This window comes from Prionailurus bengalensis, chromosome A2 (assembly GCF_016509475.1).
Source record: "Prionailurus bengalensis isolate Pbe53 chromosome A2, Fcat_Pben_1.1_paternal_pri, whole genome shotgun sequence".
In the NCBI taxonomy this organism is placed as follows: domain Eukaryota; kingdom Metazoa; phylum Chordata; class Mammalia; order Carnivora; family Felidae; genus Prionailurus; species Prionailurus bengalensis.
Window position 1 is genome coordinate 116,167,129 of NC_057348.1, and position 18,507 is coordinate 116,185,635.

Sequence of the window (18,507 nt, forward strand, 5' to 3'; positions counted from 1 at the left end):
TGACCTGAGCCACCTGGGTGCCCAATTATGCTAGCTTTCTAATAATGCTTTTTCTTAAAGGAAACAAGACCCATTTATTCAAATAGCTAATGATTCATCTGTTCTTCTGGTCAGTTTTTAGTATTTCCTTTTTTTTTTTTTTTTTTTTTGGTTGGATTAGTTAAATTCAAGTTGGTACTTGCCTCTTAAAAGCTAGTAAATATATTCTGACTTTAAAATGAATAGAGGTCCCAGCTTCTTTCACAGTATCTTAGAGCTTAAAAATCTACGTAGTTAACAAATATGGACCTACACTTGCTTTCTTGGAAAAACTAAAGTTGATCTTGATAGCCCCAACTGTATTTCAGAAATGAGCTTTCCAGGGTGCCTGGGTGGCTTAGTTGGTTGAGCATCCGACTTCGGCTCAGGTCATGGTCTTGCAGTTCATGGGTTCAAGCTCTGCACTGTGCTCACTGCTGTCAGCGGAGAACCGCTTCACATCTCTCTGTCCACCTCTCTCTCTGCCCCTCCACCACTTGCGCTCTCTCTCAAAAATAAACATTATGAAAATATTTTTTAAGAAATTGGCTTTCTGTGTTAATATAATTACAGCTACAGTTTCACTAAAAAGCTTTTTTCTGAGAATTTCTGTATTGTGTGGTGATATTCTTCTCCTACTACAGAACCAGTCTGTGCAGTTCATGTGAAAAAACCTTCAGGTATGTTTGTTTTTATAACATAATTCTGCCCTCCTACTTACTTCCTCTTTCTTGTGGGTCTTTCCACATTCCCATGTGTCCTCACCCAATTTGGGAGCAGTAAGGTAGATGAACATAGAAACGAAGGGTTTATTAGAGTTCTCAAGTCAATGATCATTTTGGTTTCTTTACTTGTCCCAGTGTCTTGAATTGATAATGTTACATAATCATAGGATGTTATAGAAAATATACTGACTTACTACCTGAAAACTGTAAGCCAGTCATTATCTGTTTTCCTGGAGAAATAGGTGGTGTTTTTATACCTCTTATTTGGAGCACAAAGGGTACAGGTTGAAGGGGTGGGTATTATTCTGAACCATAGGAGTATAAAATAACTATGAGGACAGATGTAGTAGAACATAATTAACACCACATCTGGACTAGAAAAACATGCTAAGAAGCAGCAACTCAACTAGCAGTCAATGAGCATATCTCACACAGTTAAAATGAGTTAGAATGATACATCATATAGTAGATGGAATAATTAACCATAGTGGCTGTCTATGTAGTGATCAAGTCAGATATGCCTTGATATTAGACTACCTGACTGCCACTTATCAGTAGTATGAATTCAAGCAAATCACTTTATCTTACTTTGCATGAGTGTTTATAAGGTGAAGATAATAACACATCTATCTTTGTTTGATATACACATATACACACACTCATTCACTCACACAGCACTGAGAACATGGTGTCTCTCTTTCTCCCTCCCTCACACACACACACACACACACACACACACCCCTCAATAAATGTTAAGCTTCTTTCCTTTTTTTTGCTTAAACTTTCTTATACTACCATAAGAGGTTAAACAAGGTTAGCAAGGTTAATGATGCTAAATTCAGTATTTGTTAACAGCGAATATTTGTATTAAAGTAATAAGCAAGTCTAGTTTGTTTTGTAAGAGTTAGCTAGTTATGTCTGTTATTTTAGTTTTTTTCCAATGGTGATAATCATTTTATGATACATATTGAGTGTCCTCATCATCTTATCCTTATTAGGCTTGTGTTATGCTTTCAGAAAATTACAAATTTATCCATTTCGTTCTTTGTGATGTTTTCTAATCTTAATTTTTTTATCTATTTTTTTCTTATCCAAATGTAATAGAAACTGCTTTCTCTAAATTACATTTGGTCTTTTGACATTTTTCTTCGTTTAATAACAGTTATAATTTCTTCTGTCTTCATATGACTTAAATTTCTTCTTCTGAGGTATTTCTTAGAAATGTTGCTTAATATATGTCCGCCTCTTCTACTTAAGCTCTTACTTCACTCTTGTGAGTCACTTAGAGGAAATACATTTAAATGAAAAAAATTGCATTTTAAAAATTAGAATCTGTGTTTGTCTTTGAAGGATCCACTCTGTGGTAAAAATAACAGCTGAAGTATTATAGGTGCAGATAAAGTTTAACTGATACTGTTGCCACTTGAAACTTGGATTTTTCCTGAGTACTTAGAGAAATTGATCTTAAAATATTAAATATAAGGTTTGTGATCTTACATCGTTTCATTTATACATTAAATCTTAACAGTTATGCTCTGCTTTGTCTTCAAAATCAGACAGCAACCATTTATCAGAAAAACAGAGAGCAATTAAAAGAGAGAGAATGCCGGGCACCTGGGTGGCTCAGTCTGTTGAGCATTTGACTCTTGGTTTCGGCTCAGGTCATGATTTCACAGTTTGTGGGTTTGAGCCCTACACTGGGCTCTGTGTTGATGACGCAGAGCCTGTTTGGGATGCTTTCTCTCTCCTTCTCTCTGCACCTCCCCTACTCACTCTTTCTGTCTCAAAATAAATAAATAAACATTTTTAAAAAATAGAGAATATTTAGCATTCATTTCTAGTTTGAATTTTTTTCTTTTTTTTTTAGAAAGCGATTTTGCAAGCGTGCAAGCAGGGGAAGGGGTCAGAGGGAGTAAGGTTAGGGAAGGAGGGAGAGACGATGAGAGAATCTTAAGCAGGCTCCAGGCTTAGTGTGGAGCCCAGCGAGGGCTTGATCCCAAGACCCTGGGATCGTGTCCTGAGCTGAAATAAAGAGTCAGAGGCTCATCTGACTGAGCATTCCAGGTGCCCCTCCAGTTTGAATTTAAAACTCTGCTTTACCCTCACTATTGAAACCTACTTATTTTCTGTGACAGTGTGATTCACAGTCCATTTTGCATGGAAAAGATTGTGAGATGAAAAAAAAAAAAAGGCAACTTAATACAGAAATATGAGAGGGTCACTCCCCTAACAAAATCATACAGTCTTTCAAGGTCCAGTTCAAGAGCTACCTTCCCTGAATTGACACTATTTTGCTGATTTTCAAAGTTGGAAAATGGTAGCTTTAGGATTCTGGTGCTCCCAGAATGGTTTTTATTATTTTTTAATGGCAGTCCATATAATGATTATATTTCTATTTTTTGTTTTTATTTATAATCGTTTATTTTCATGAAGCATATGCAGTATCATCTAGAGTTTGAGCCTAGATAAGAAAGTCATGAGGAATTTATATTGGCTAGAAAATGTTTTTTAAATTGTCATTTGACCTATTCAGTTTTTTCTTTTTCCTTTTTTTTAAAAATTAAAAAAAACACATTTTTTAGTGTTTATTTGAGAGAGAGAAAGAAAGAAAACATGAGTGGGGGAGGGGCAGAGAGAGAGGGAGACACAGAATCTGAGGCAGGCTCCAGGCTTTGAGCTTTCAGCACAGAGCCTGACACATGGCTGGAACTCATGAACCATGAGATCATGACCTGAGCCGCAGGTGGACGCTCAATGGATTGAGCCACCCAGGCTCCCCATACCTACTCAGTTTTTCATGGTTTAATTAAAAAAAGTTTTCCATGACTTTTAGGTTAGGAATAGAAGCCAAGATTTATTATACTTCATGATAACATTTACTACAGAATCTCTATATTGCCTCTGATTGGACTATTAAATTTGGTTTCAATGAACCAAACCTTGGAATAACATTTTTTAAAACATTCTTTTTGAAAAAGAAATCAAGAAGAAAACCATGGTCTGGAGCAAGACAATGTGTGTTATGACTTTAATATACGGTTATCTTTTCAGGCTCATGAGAGGCTAGAAGATTCAAAACTAGAAGCTGTCAGTGACAATAACTTAGAATTAGTCAATGAAATTCTTGAAGATATCACTCCTTTAATAAATGTGGATGAAAATGTGGCAGAACTGGTTGGTATACTCAAAGAGCCTCACTTCCAGGTAAACTTTGCCTATTATTCTTCTTCCCAAGTCCCCTGTATTCCCAAAGTATTCTCTTTTAATAGTTAAGGTTCAGCTTAAGGTGATATATTTAAGATTTTTTAGAGCCATATTTTGTAAATATGTGAATTCCAACTTAGGTATTTTACTACCCTGATATACTGAGGATACAAAAACAGACACACATAACTAAAACACAGTACATAAATGTATAGCAAAAAGACATCAGAATGGATTTCCTTTGTGTAATTGAAACCAGCCTTGATTCACCATCAGAACGCATGCTAAAGATGTTTTTCTTACTGTGATAATGGATTTTTATTCCTCACTACCAGTTTCACAGCCTTCCTTGTTAAAGCTGTTGCAGTATTGCTTCTGAGACTGAGATGCAATCGATGACCTTGGAATAAGAGAGGACTGTGTAAGAATAGAAACTTATCCATAGCATATCCTCCACAGGTGCAAAAAAATAAATACAATTGAAGCATTGGCCTGTATCAGTGAAGAGTTAACCTGTTTAACAAAGAGTCAGTTTCAGAAGAGAAAGGGAAGGGGGTGGGGAGGTTTCTTATAAACCCATAATTAAGTGTGGTATTGAGACAGTGTTCGAAAAATAAATGAATAGAAGAGAATAAAAATCCCAGAAATATATCCACATATATACGGCAGCTTGATTTATGACAGAGATACTGCATTTTAGGGGATAAAGAATGGACCGTTCAATAAGTGGTGCTGGGATAGAAGAATAAAGTGTCACTTGCTTTCACTGCAAATCTTAACATTGAAAATCAAATGGCAAAACCCCTTTGGTTTTTCTCCGGAACTTTCTATGACCCTTCAACAGTGTGGCTGCAAAATATGAAGGTTGATAGTGAAATGATTTCTCTATGAATCAGGATCTTAAATACAAAAAAAAAAAAAAAAAAAGGACAGTTTTTGGAGACAACTTATGTTGGTACTAGTTGATTAAGGTTTTATAAGTCAGAGTGAACTATTTGGACCTTATCCTGAGAACAGTGGGAAACCATGAGGGGAAAAAAGAGGAGTATGTAAGGATTTTCAAGTTTTAACCCATAAAATCAACAGGACTTGGTGATTGGTTACATGTGGTGTAGTTGCAGAAGAGGGATGTGGGAAGTTGACAAGGGTAAGATTTCTGAAAAATAATTGGTGGCCCTCACCGAGATGAGGAACACTCTAGAAGAAACTGATATGTTAATGTTAAGGTAACTGGCCATGTTAAGTTTGTGATATCTCAAGCATCTGGTAAAGCTTTCAGGCATGCTACATATTTTTCATAAATATATAAAATTTAATAAGTATATGAATTTATATAAAGTTCAATAAATATAATTAGAAAATACAAGCAAAAATTTTTAAATTAAGACATTGCATTCTTAGTACCCAGAACACTACTGTACTATTCTAGTGCATATTCCTCCATACTTTTTCTGTGCTTATACATACGTATTTTTTTCTTTAGTGATTGAGATCCTTTTGCACAAGGTATTTTGTAACTTACCTTTTTTTTTCCAGTCATTAATTTCCACTTTTCCATTTCAGTGAATCTTTATCTCATGTAATATGCATATTCTATTCATCTCCATTTGACAACAAAATATTCTTTACAGCTGGTTTGTACTTATGGGTTTCCAACCTAGACCCATGTTTGGCATTTGATTGGACCATCTATTCTCCCTTGATTATGATGTTGACCTCTTAAGAGACCAGGCCACTGCCCTCCAGAATATCCCACTCTCCGGATGAGTCTGGTAGTCTCTTTGCTATGTTGCTTAGTTATCCCTTCTATTTTCTGTAAATAGAAGTTCTAAAAGGTTGATGATTCAAGTTAATTATTTGGAATTAGAATGCATCATTAGTGATGTGATGCAACATGAATTAAACTACATCAGAAGATGTGTGACACCTAGTTAGCCCACCATTATTAACGCTGAGATTGGTCCCTTGATTAAAGGCAAAGACAGTCTAATCCTTCTTTTGAAATATTCTTCACTAGGACATAATCTAGTGTGTTATTATTCTAGCATTATACAAATGCTTTTTCTTGTCCAACCATTTATCTACTTATCAACACAAATTAATGCTTGCCTGAATCAGTATTTTCATTAGAGGCTTCAAAATGACATTTTTCTGTTTCACTTATTTTATATTTTATAGCTGGTATTCTTGTATAAAGAGTAGAGTGTTTCCTTTTCAACTGGGTTATTTACTTATCACATAATGCATTTCATAAAAGAGAAGTGCCTGATCCTTCCCTTCACCAATTTTCAAAGTAAAGAATTGTTTAAAATAGCAGTCTCGAATGGTAACAGATGAGTTTTTCAGTCCTTCTGTTTTTGAAATAGAATTGTGCAATTATGGATTTTTCATTAATTCAGTATGTTTCAATATTCTACAGTCCTTACTCTTTTTGATTTTGAGGTTATCATGACTTTGGCTAGTTGTGGACAAATTTTTAGTCTATGAATCTGAAGCTCATGAGAGTTCTGGAAGTTATCAATGTATAAGTAGTGGTGCAGTCACAGGAGTAGATAATATTACCTAAGAAGAGGGCAAAGGATGAAAACTAAACAGCCCAGGTTAGAGGTTTCAGCACCTTCTAGCTTTTATAAGAATAATCTTTACATGTGGATTAGTGAATTTTTCTTTTGGAAATTTTCTTTAGTCACTTACAGCATATTTTCATGAAATGACCAGAAATTACCAATTAAACTCATATCCTGATTGCTTCTATTCTGAATCTGTTGACATTTTCTTCCTTCTTTCTATTTTGATTTGTCTTTGAACTTGCATTGCATCCACTCACAAAAATAACTTTTTAGCTCAGTTTTATGTTGGGTATACACAATTATAGTATAAATGAAAAACTAAAATAAATACACAAAAAATTGTAAGAAATTCCTAGAAAGCTAGATCAAAGTCATCCTTTATGATAGCACATAGTAAATGTAGGAGGTAAAATTATATTCAGGACCATTACTAGCTCATTAGTTTTTTTTTTTCCCTTAAAATATATGTTTTACAGACTAAGCCTTTCTCAGTAATAGAACATCTCTTATCACTGATATGCAAATATTTATCCATTTTCTATTGGATATCTTTTTAGCAGACATTTTGTACATGTAAAGAATTAATATAACAATTTTAGAGTAAAAATGAGGGTCTGTACCATTTGAATTTGTATGATACCTAATAAACAGGGATTGATGATAAATAATGATGATATTGCTGATGACAATGGCAGCAGTGAAAGCCAGTGCCTTCAGTGCACCTCACTTTGAAGACTAGGTTCAGTTTCCTCTGAACATTTTTTTTTTTAAAAATCATAAAACTCTGTCAGTCTCTCCAAATCTTTTTTTTTTTTTTTCAACGTTTATTTATTTTGGGGACAGAGAGAGACAGAGCATGAACGGGGGAGGGGCAGACAGAGAGGGAGACACAGAATCGGAAACAGGCTCCAGGCTCTGAGCCATAAGCCCAGAGCCCGACGCGGGGCTCGAACTCATGGACCGCGAGATCGTGACCTGGCTGAAGTCGGACGCTTAACCGATTGCGCCACCCAGGCGCCCCTCCAAATCTTTTAAAACAAGGAATATAATACTATTTACGTTACTGAAACTATTTATATTTCTTTAAAAGGTTCTGTTGCCTTTGATTTAACTCATATTTTAGAATTTAATAATGTGTGCCTTGGAATATTTTAGCACTCCACTGGGATAATCAACCCTTTATTTTTTAATAACTTATTCCATTAATAACCAATAACCACAGGCTGTTTTGAATCCTTATAGTCACTCTTGGAGGCCCATGATATTGTGGCATCAAAATGTTATGATTCACCTCCATCAAGCCCAGAAATGAATAATTCTTCTATCAATAATCAGTTATTACCAGTAGATGCCATTCGTATTCTTGGTATTCACAAAAGAGCTGGGGAGCCATTGGTGAGTAGATATATCAATGCCTTTTAAAATTTGAAATCTGACATATTTGTGGCTTATTCACTATCTCATTTTTTTCTTTTTCCTAATTTGTATTACTATGAAAATTTTAATTCATGTTTATCTGTTTTATCACTGTTTTTTGGCTTGTATATAAATACACAACTGATGCTCTCTCAACTTAATATAGCATACAAAATTAAACAAAAAAAAAAGTTAAACTGAATAGAGGCCAGAAGTTTGCTAATGGGCAGCAAAAATTACAGGAGATAACGATACTCCATTTCTTCCTATACCCTTTGAAGAAATGAACTCAAGTTGCTTGCTAATTATAGTATCAAAATACAGAAGAAAGTTATTAAAAGTGAAGGCATTGGGGCGCCTGGGTGGCTCAGTCGGTTAAGTGTTTGACTTGAGCTCAGGTCATGATCTCACAGTTCGTGAGTTCAAACCCCACATCTGGCTCTGTGCTGACAGCTCAGAGCCTGGAGCCTGCTTTGGCTTCTGTGTCTCCCTCTCTCTTTGCCCCTCCTCCACTCATGCGCTCATGCTCTCTCGCTCTCTCTTTTTCTCTCTCTCTCTCTCAAAAATAAGTAAACATTAAAAAAATATTTAAGAAAATAGGATATTGCGAGAGGAGAGAACATGGGAAAAAATGGGAACAATTCACTCACCTACTTTTAGTATTAGTTTTTTATATACATATTCATGAATATTTAAGATTTCTTCCTGATAATATGAAATCATTGATAATTCTGTTTTTTATTTCCTTTAGGGTGTAACATTTAGGGTCGAAAATAATGACCTGGTAATTGCCCGAATCCTTCACGGGGGAATGATAGATCGACAAGGTCTGCTTCATGTGGGAGACATCATTAAAGAAGTCAATGGCCATGAGGTTGGAAACAATCCAAAGGAATTACAAGAATTATTGAAAAATATTAGTGGAAGTGTCACCCTAAAAATTTTACCAAGCTATAGAGATACCATAACTCCTCAACAGGTTAGCAATAAAATTCTTGGTAATATTAAGAATACTTTCATTTCTTTAATCACACTGTTGGGTATAACTGCCACTTGCTACTTTTTTTTGCTAAAGAGAAAACAATGATTTCCATGTTCTGAATTGCCTTATTTTGTCAGGAGTGAATTTTTGAATTTTTAAATTTTTAAACAATTAGCACTATCTTATTATAAAGGAAGGATAAAGAAATGTCTTTGTGAGCACTATGAACCTTAGTATTATAAAATATATGGCTCGGTATCAGAAAAATCATGAAGCCTTTTAGTCATTAATCTAGCGAACATTTTTGATACCTGTCATGTTCTGGGCATTGTATTAGGCCCTGTGAGGGGATAAGATATAGCTCCAATTAGCTCTTGCTTAGTATTCATGTGATGGGCTAAATTGGGAATGTGGCCAGAAAGAGAGGATGGGTATAGATTGAGAAAAACCTTGAATACGTGGTTTGTACACATTTGACCTGATTTTTATAACTAACTTTTAGGTAAAGTAGATTATTGAACAGGGGAACGTTTTAATGACACTTTTCATCTAACTTCATCATGTTAAGTGAACTTCCAAACGGAGAGAAATGATATTGTGTAACCCAGAAGCAGAATTTTAGAGATGTGAGGAGGTGATTTGTGAGAGACAACTCTAATGGAAAGTTAATAATGAGTTCAAATACCAATGCTGCCACTTACTAGCTTAGCCTCTCTCATGCTTGGTTGTCTCATGTATGTAGTTAGGGATAATATTTATTTTCTCAAAAGATATTATGAGGATTAAATGAGTTAATTCATACTTCATATTCTCATAGCTGTGCCTGGCACATAGCGCTCAACACATAGCTGCTGCTATTGTTGTGATGGTGATGATGAGGTAGTGGTGGTGTAATAGAATTGTAGAGAAAGAAAAGTAAAAATGTGATTGCAGAAAAATATTTGGCAGTCATGGTGGGGTGTTGGAACTGAGGAGATTTTCAAACCTAGATAATATAGACATAGGAAATATCTATCCATGTTTCAGATTGATGCCTTTAATTTTTCAACTTTATTCCACAAATTTATTGTTTCATGAGTAAGTGAAGTTGTAAGTTTTTACGTAAGATACTGCCAATGGTCTTATTTTCAATATGAGAACTTAAAAGTCTATATAATTCTTTGAAATATATGGATAACATGTTAAATACCTGTTGTACATTGTTCATTGAAGGATAGGATAGCTCTGAGTTCTCCCAGAGGTAAGCATGCTAACCTTTACAACTCCAGGCTTTATTTAGGCCTCACTGGTTGCAAGAACTCATGAACTTTGGATGCTCTCCCTTTCCAAGCCAGTTGCTGCAGGGATTCATTTTCCCCATGTGCTTCCCTGTGTGCTTGTTTGTCTCTTCCCTCCTCCATGACCACGGCTCCCTCCCATCGCAGTGGCCAGGATCCTTTTCTCTCCAGGTCTTGTCTCCATACTTCCTACCTTCTTCACTGTGGCCTCTTCTGTACCTTTAGCTTTGGAATTTGTTCTGCCACTCTTCAGGTAGATTTCTGGTGTATTTAGGATGATTTAATAGTTATGTAGTTGTATTCGTAGGATAAGGCAAGCCTAGGGACCTCCTACTCCTCCACCATCCTCCTTCAATAGGATAGAATATTTAGTCATGGATTTTATTATGTATATTTGACTTCTGAAAATAAATAGGTTTGTCATGAACTTTGGTTGAGGTGAAGGTAGAGACCTTGTCTTCAGAGAAAAGAATCATGAAAAGAAATGGGTATTTGAAATTAGACATTTCACATCAGTAGTACCTCTCAGACCACCTGCATTTCTCAACTGGCACATTTCCTTTTGGACCTGAGTAGTATGGAAAAGTAGAATCTAAGATTTATTTATTATTTTTATTATGTTGTGATAGGAATATTATCTTTCCCTCCCTGTGGTTTAAACCAGGAATCTTCCCAGTTTACCAAGGCCATCCTGGATTTTTACAGGCAAGATAAATTTTTATAATATTGTTACATGTTAGCACTTTGGCTCAAATTCCTTTGTAGATTCTGCACCTTGTGAACTGATCTGAATAGTGTGAAGTGCCAGTATATTTAGTCCCGTCTTAGGCATAAATTTATCCCCATCCCATGCCTTCTCAAACTCTTTTACTAGCCTTTAGAACTGGGAGAAAAGATTTAATGGGTTAGGAGAGGTCATCCAAGCCTGAGGCAGTTCTTGGGCCTATCCTAGGATAAAAAAGAAAAGAGACTATAATATGAAGGCTTCCAAAGGAGAACTAAATAAAACATGTTTAAAGTGAGTAAGGAAATGATTACTAATTATGTTGGAACAAAAGGCATTACCAGTGCCTCTCCTGAGCAAACCATGGTCATCTTTCCTAAGAAAAGTTATGGAGAGGCAAGAGAATTTAGCCTCTTCAACTCTTTCAATAGAAGCTTCATCATGTAGTCCTGGTGGGCCTATCTTAACTCTTCCTCTGAACTGCTGTGAGAGCAAAGGGAAGCCAAGAGTTCCCTCTCCCTGGTGGTGTGTTTCAAAGCATGAGCAGTAGATCATTTTTATCAGAATCATTTGAGGTGCTTATTAAAAATCCAAAATTTTTCATTAGGCCTGAGGATCTATAATTTTAAATTTGAGACCAAGGTGAATTAGAAGTTGTAGCTAATTCTGAAGTTCTTCGACTTATGTAAAATGGGTTTGTTCCGAAAGGCTGTTCATAATTCCATTTGTTCATTAAAGCCAAACTGATAGGAATTCTCTTATTCATCTTTGAGGCCACCATGAGCTAGGTACCAAAAATATAAGAAAATAAATTATGGTTCCATTTCACTCAAGGATATGCATGTAAAATTTTTCAACAAAATATTAGCAAATGAAATTTCATGATGTATAAAAAGATAACAGGATATGTCCAAGTTGGATTTGTCCCATGTGTGGTAGGATGGTTTCATACTGGAAATCAATATGTGTAACCAAGCACATTAGCAGATTTAAAGAGAAAAACCTCAGTGCAGAATTTGATAAAATTTAATACATATTCATGATGTTTTTTAAAAGGATAAGTAAATTGAGAACAAGAGGGAAGTTCCTTAATCTTAATTTTTAAAATACACTAGATAAAATACTATTCTGGATAGGTAAATATTAGAATCATTCTCTTTAATATCAGGAACTGAAATCTCAGCTGGTCTGCCTAAGACCATTTGGGTGCATCCCCATTCCCCCACAAAGCCTCATTTCTACTCCAACAAGATGTAAGAACCTATCATAAACTAAGAGAAGCTTGCAGACTTCAGACATTATTATGCAGTGGTAAAAAAAGAACTGCCCTGAGATGGTATACAGAGTAACAGATGACATAACAAATATCTGTTATAATAAGTGATACCATTTTTCAGTTCTTCTTAAAGAAACTAAGAATAAACAGTATCTCTGATATTAAGGAGGTAAGTATATTTGCAGACTAGGGAATGGTTATCTATTTTAATAATCCTAATGTTCAGACATTTCTAGAAGCAAACATTTTTACCATTACCAGCCGTGTCAAGACATAGCAGCTGACAGAAATGCCACCCAGGTTCTTAGACCAGTGTCGTATTGCAAAGCTTAAGGACACCACAGTGGCTGGATGGAAAAGCACCACTTGCTATTGGGGAGAAGGGTGATCTTGTTCAGGATTTTGATGAGGCTTCCAATAATTAGGCAAACAATTGACTAAATTTGTTTAAAAAAAATAATAAAGCTTCAATAATTTTGACTGCTTTAAAAATTTTTGTTTAGGATGAATATATATAATGTTGAAGTATAGAAACCTATAGTATTTTAAATTCTGGTTTTTAGTTATTGCTTATACGCCATTATTTGTTTGTAGTTAGTTAAGCCAAAGAAGCCAGAATATGAAGTTTAAAAGAATGATTAATAAAGCCTTTACCTAGTTAAAAAAGTAAGAACTAGGAGAAGGATGTTCACTAACACTACTTCTATTTAATATTTTATTGAGAGTTTCATAAGCACAAAAAGGCAAATTATAGAAGCAAGAAATTTGGAAAGGAGAAAATAAAACCGTATTTTTAAGTAGCATGATTTTTTTTTTGCAAAGAACACCCCAAGACTATAAATTATTAGAAATAAGAGAGTTTAGCAAAATATTTGAAAATAAGATTAATATGCAAAAGTCACCTCTATTTCTGTATGTCATCAACAAACATCAAGAAATGTAACTAAGACAAACATCGTTTACAGCAGAGTCATAGAATGTCACATTTATGTCTAGGAATAAATCTAACAAAAATATTCAAGGCCCCTACACACACACACACACACACACACACAAATTGTGATGAATTATATCATCCTAAATAAATATATCCTGTTCATGGGCAGGAATACAGTATTGTGAACATAGCAGTTCTTCTCAAAATCTTTTAGATTCAGTGAAATTCAATACAAATTCCAATAAGCTTGTTCTTGGTATTTAATAAGATGAATAGCCAAGACACTTGTGAGGCAGAAAAGCAGGAATGTAGCATTTACTCATATGTAGAAATTAAGTACCATTGTATTATTGGCATAGGAACAGATAGAATGATCACTGGAATAAAGAGTTCAGAAAGAGAGGTAACACATGTACTACTTTGATGTAGTGAGGAGAGACTATTCAGTGGATGAAACTGGTTATTAAATGTGGATAATATATGAAGTTGTGTTCCTATCAATTTACATACACAAATCAAGTAAAAGGACACAGTATCGGTGAACATATGAAGAGATACTAAAAAATCACAGTGTAAAATACCATTTTATACCATTCAGTTGGCAAGAACATACATGTGATTCTACAGTATCTCTTCTGCACTGCTAGTGGCAGTGTAAATTGGTATAAGCACACTGGGTAGGGGAAAGTTCAGCATTATCAGAGTTGAGTGTTCATATATATCAAAATGAATTCCTAGAGCAATTCATATATATGTACGGCTGGAAACATCTTAACAAGCCTGGAAATATCAAAAGATTTTATGCTATAGTGTGATGCTATTTTTTATGTTTAAAATAGCTGCATAGTTTAAGGAACGCCTATATATGTACAATAAAACTATACAAAAGGAAAGCAAGGTGTTAATGAGCACAAGATTCAGGATAAGGGTTACCCTAGCTGGCAAGCTAGAGTGATCAAATGGATGGAATGAGAGCAGGAGCCCCACTTAGGGTTGTAGCCTCTGTTTTGAGTATAAGTTAAGGCTATTTTTCACATTATTAAAAGAAATAAAATAACCAAAAGTAGGTTTTGCGTGAACCAGTGGATCAAGTGTGATGTAAATTAAGAATAATTAACCTGAACAGTGTAGTTTAATAGATTTTTTTAAATAAATTTTTTGACGGAAGCTTAAGTGTGTGGCCCACAGATGGATATTTACCAAATAGGAGTGTGAATTGTCCCTCAAAGCTTTTGTAACCAAACATATATTCCAGCCTCCCTGCTCGTTTCAAAATATGTGTGTGGCATCATGTAACTGAATAAGATGAGGTCATGTACGTGGAAAATCTTTAGAAAAATAACATCCTTAATCATCCTGATATTGTCATAGTGAACTTCATAGCAACTATGATTGCTGCCTTCACCACCTTGTAACTCATTCTGATTGCAAATTCATATGGACCTGAAAATATGTGTTGAGACTGAGGGTGTGTGAGAAACTCTTGCTCTATGTTCAGACAACATACTCCCGAACAAATTACCAGCCACCTTCTGGCTTAACATAAGAGTCATGGTAGAGCTGTTTCTCCAGCCATTTCATACATTTATTTTCTCCAGTTAATTATTGTCATTTGCGTAGGCCCAGCATAATCCTGTGCGGTATCTTATTTTTTCAGTACTTTTACAGTTTTTAAAAAATGTTTGTTTATTTTTTAGGGGGTGGAGGGACAGAGAGAGGAAGAGAGAATCCCAAGCAGGTGTCACACCATCAGTGCAGAGCCTGACACAACCCTCGAGCTCACAAATTGTGAGATCATGACCTGAGCCGAAACCAAGAGTCAGATACTTACCTGACTGAGCAACCCAGGTGCCCCATACTTTTACAGTTTTTATCTTTCCTTTTAAAAAATATCTTTGCGGTGCGCCTGGGCGGCTCTGTTGGTTAAGTGTCTGACTCTTGATATTGGCTCAGATCATGACCTCACAGTTGGGAGACCAAGCCCCATGTCAAACTCCATGCTGAGCGTAAAGCCTGCTTGGGTTTGTCTGTCTGTCTGTCTGTGTGTGTCCCTCTCTCTCTCTCTCTCTCTCTCTCTGTCTGTCTCTCTCTGTCTCTCTCTGTCCCTTCCTTGCTCACGCAACTCTCATCTATCTCTCAAAATAAATAAACTTTTAAAAAATATCTTTGAGATAAAGCTTCTATAAATAGCATATATTTAAAGTGTACAGTTTGATAAATGTAGACACATACACATACATACCTGTGAAACCATTAACACAATCAAGACAACATATGTTAATATCTATCATGTCCAGAAGTTTCTTTGTATCCATTTATAATCCTTCCCTCCTCCCCTGCATTCCAGGCAAGCACTGCTTTGCGTTCTGTTTCTATAGCTTAGTTTACTTTTTCCTTATTTTTATATAAATGAAAGCATGCACATGAATCTTTTATTTGCTGTGTTTTTTTAAAATATGTCGTCTTTCACCTAATTCTTTTGGGATTCATCAATCTTTTTATGTGTGGTAGCAGTTGATTCCTTTCTGTTGATGAGTGGTATTCCATTGCTTGGCTATACCAGTTTATCCATTAACTGGCTGATGAACACTTTAATTGTTTCCAGTTCGAGGCTATTATAAATAAAAGATGCTGTGGACATTTACATGTAAGTTCCTTGGGTGAATACCTAGGAATTGAAGGATTAGGTCATGGTAGGTCCATGTTGAACTTTTATTTATTTATTTTTCATGTTGAACTTTTAAAGAAGTGTCCAAACTACTTTCAAAAGTGGTTGCACCCGTATACATTCTCATCAGCATACTGTACATCTTCACCAACATTTGGTGTGGTCAGTCCTTACAATTTTAGACACTCAAATAGGTGTGTAGTGGGATCTCAATATGATTTTAATTTGCATTTCCTTAATGACTACCTAATTTTGAGCATCTTTTCATGTGCTTATTTTTTAATGTCTGTTTTGGTTGTTTTCAGATCTCATCCATTTTTTGCCAAGTTGTTTTTTATTTAGTTTTGAGAGTTCTTTATGTTTTTTTTAATGTAAGTATTTTACCTGAATTATGATTTACAAGGATTTTCTCACAGTGAAAAGGCTTATCTTTTCATTCTCTTAATGGTGTAATATAAAGAGTAGCAGTTCTCAATTCTGATGAAGTCCAGTTTTCTTTTATAGATCATGCTTGTATTGTTCTGTGTAGAATATTTTTGTATAACCATAGGTCATAAAGGTTTTCTTCTCTATTTTTTTCTAAAAGTTGTATAGTTTTATGCTTTACATCTAGTCCTAGGATCCATTTACTCTACGAGCTTTTGTATATGGTGTAAGATCTGGATGAAAGTGGGAAATGCATACAGATACCCAGTTTTCCAGTTCCATTTGTTGAAGAGACAGTTTCTTTCATCAGATTTGGAAAAATTTTGACTATTATCTTCAGCTTATTTTTCTATTCCTGTTTCTCTTGCCCTTTGATGCCATCACTTCCACGTATATTAGGCTCCTTGAAGTTATCCCCTTGCTCAGTGATAGATACTCTGTTCATTTATTTCAGTCTTGTTTCTTCCCTTTTTTTTTTTTTTAATCTTAATTTCTAATTGCTATGCCTTCAGGTTTACTAATCTTGTTTTCTTCAATGTCTTCAATCTGTTAATCACTTCTGGTATACTTTTTCATCTGAGATATTTTGGGTTTCATCTCCAGAAATCTAAATTGAGTCGTCTTTATATCTGCCATGTTTCTACCCAACATGCCCAGTCCTTCCTCTAGTTTCTTGAACATAAGAATATAATATGTAAAGTTAAAAATAACTGTTTTAATGTCCTTTTCTACTAATTCTATTATATTTATCATTCATGGATCACTTTTTTCTTTCTTAATTGATTTTTCTCTACATTTTAGATTATGTTTTCCTGCTTATTTGCATGCCTGGTTATTTTTGATTGGCTGTCAGACATCACAAATTTTACCTTATTAAATGCTGAATATTTTTGTATCTTAGAATTTTTCTTAAACTCTTCTAGGGTATTTAAGTTACTTAAGAGCAGTTTAATCCTTTCAGATCTTGCTTTTTAAGCTTTAGGTGCAGCCAGAGCAGGATTAAGTCTAGGGCATAATCCTTCTGATTACTCAATGCCTCATGAATTATGAGACTTTTCCACTCACCTTGATGAGAACAGAAACTATTCCTGACCCTGTATGACCTGCTGATATTGCTACCTATTGTGGTGGTTCTTTACGTGAATTTGAGTAGTTCCCTTATACCCATGCACAGATCAGTGCTCTGCTGAAGACTGAAGGAAGCACTTTGCAGTTCTTGAGTCCTTTCTCTGTGCAACCCTTTCCTCACTGATTACTCGGTTCTGTACACTGTAGCCACCCGATCTCCCTGGTCACCCAGCTCATCTCCTCAACTTGGAGACTGCCAGGCTCCACCTAGATTCTTCCTTCCTGACTTGCAACCTGGAAATTTTTTATGCAGTTAGCTAGGGCATCTGAATAGTTCACCTTGTTTCCATTTTTTAGGGATTGCTGACTTCATTGTCTGATGTATTAAAAAGTGGTTTGTAAAATTTTGTCTGATATTTTAGTTGTTTCAGGCTGGAGGGGCCTTTATTCCTTCATCTTAGTCACAAGTGGGAGTCCTCTTTTATCTTGCATTACAATAAGAAATTAATTTTTAAATAGGTGAATCATTCCCATGTTTCAAAATTTAAGAAATATATGTAGGTATTCAATTGAAATCTCTCTTTCAAAAAATCCACTGTCAACCTAGTCCTTACTCCCCATAAGAAACCATGCTATTATGGGGCACCTGGGTGACTTCATTGGTTAAGCATCAGACTCTTGATTTCAACTCAGGTCATGATTTCATGGTTCGTGGGGTCAAGCCCTGCATTGTCAGTGCAGACCGCTTAGGATTCTCTCTCTCCTTCTCTCTCTGCCCCTCCCCTACTCATACTGTCCTCCCCTCCCCCCAAAATAAATAAATTTTTTTTTTAAAAAGAAACCATGCTTTTTAGTCTTTCTAGAGTTTTAGCCATTTACCTGTTGTTAAACAATTAGGTTGCTTCTAATCTTTGGCTATTAGGAATAATTTAGTAGTTAATAGTCTTGTATGGAGGTCATTTTGCATATGTCTGAGCACCATTGCTGTTTAATACATTCCCAGAGGTGGATTACTAGGTCAGAGGATTTTTGCATTTGTAATTCTGATAGCTTTTGTCAAATTGTTCTCCCAACGGATTAAACCAGATCTTCCATCAGCCTGTTAGGAAAATGCCTGTTGGACCATAGTCCTATCTACAGAATGTTATCAAGTATTTGGATTTCTGCTAATCTGACAGGAAGAAAATGTTATTAAAATACAGTTCTCTTGTGTTTA

The 18,507-nt window shown here is 35.2% G+C and overlaps 1 protein-coding gene across 7 annotated transcripts in view; it reads left to right on the top strand.

Annotated features, from left to right (window-relative positions):
* The window catches only part of PALS2 (protein associated with LIN7 2, MAGUK family member), a 113,870-nt gene that overhangs the window by 62,728 nt on the left and 32,635 nt on the right, over positions 1-18,507 (top strand). For all 7 annotated transcript variants that reach the window (XM_043589103.1, XM_043589100.1, XM_043589099.1 and 4 more), the window contains exons 3-5: positions 3,795-3,947; positions 7,760-7,912; positions 8,685-8,912. In XM_043589103.1, the coding sequence (XP_043445038.1) occupies positions 3,795-3,947; positions 7,760-7,912; positions 8,685-8,912 (534 nt within the window). The remainder of the gene's footprint in view (positions 1-3,794; positions 3,948-7,759; positions 7,913-8,684; positions 8,913-18,507) is intronic.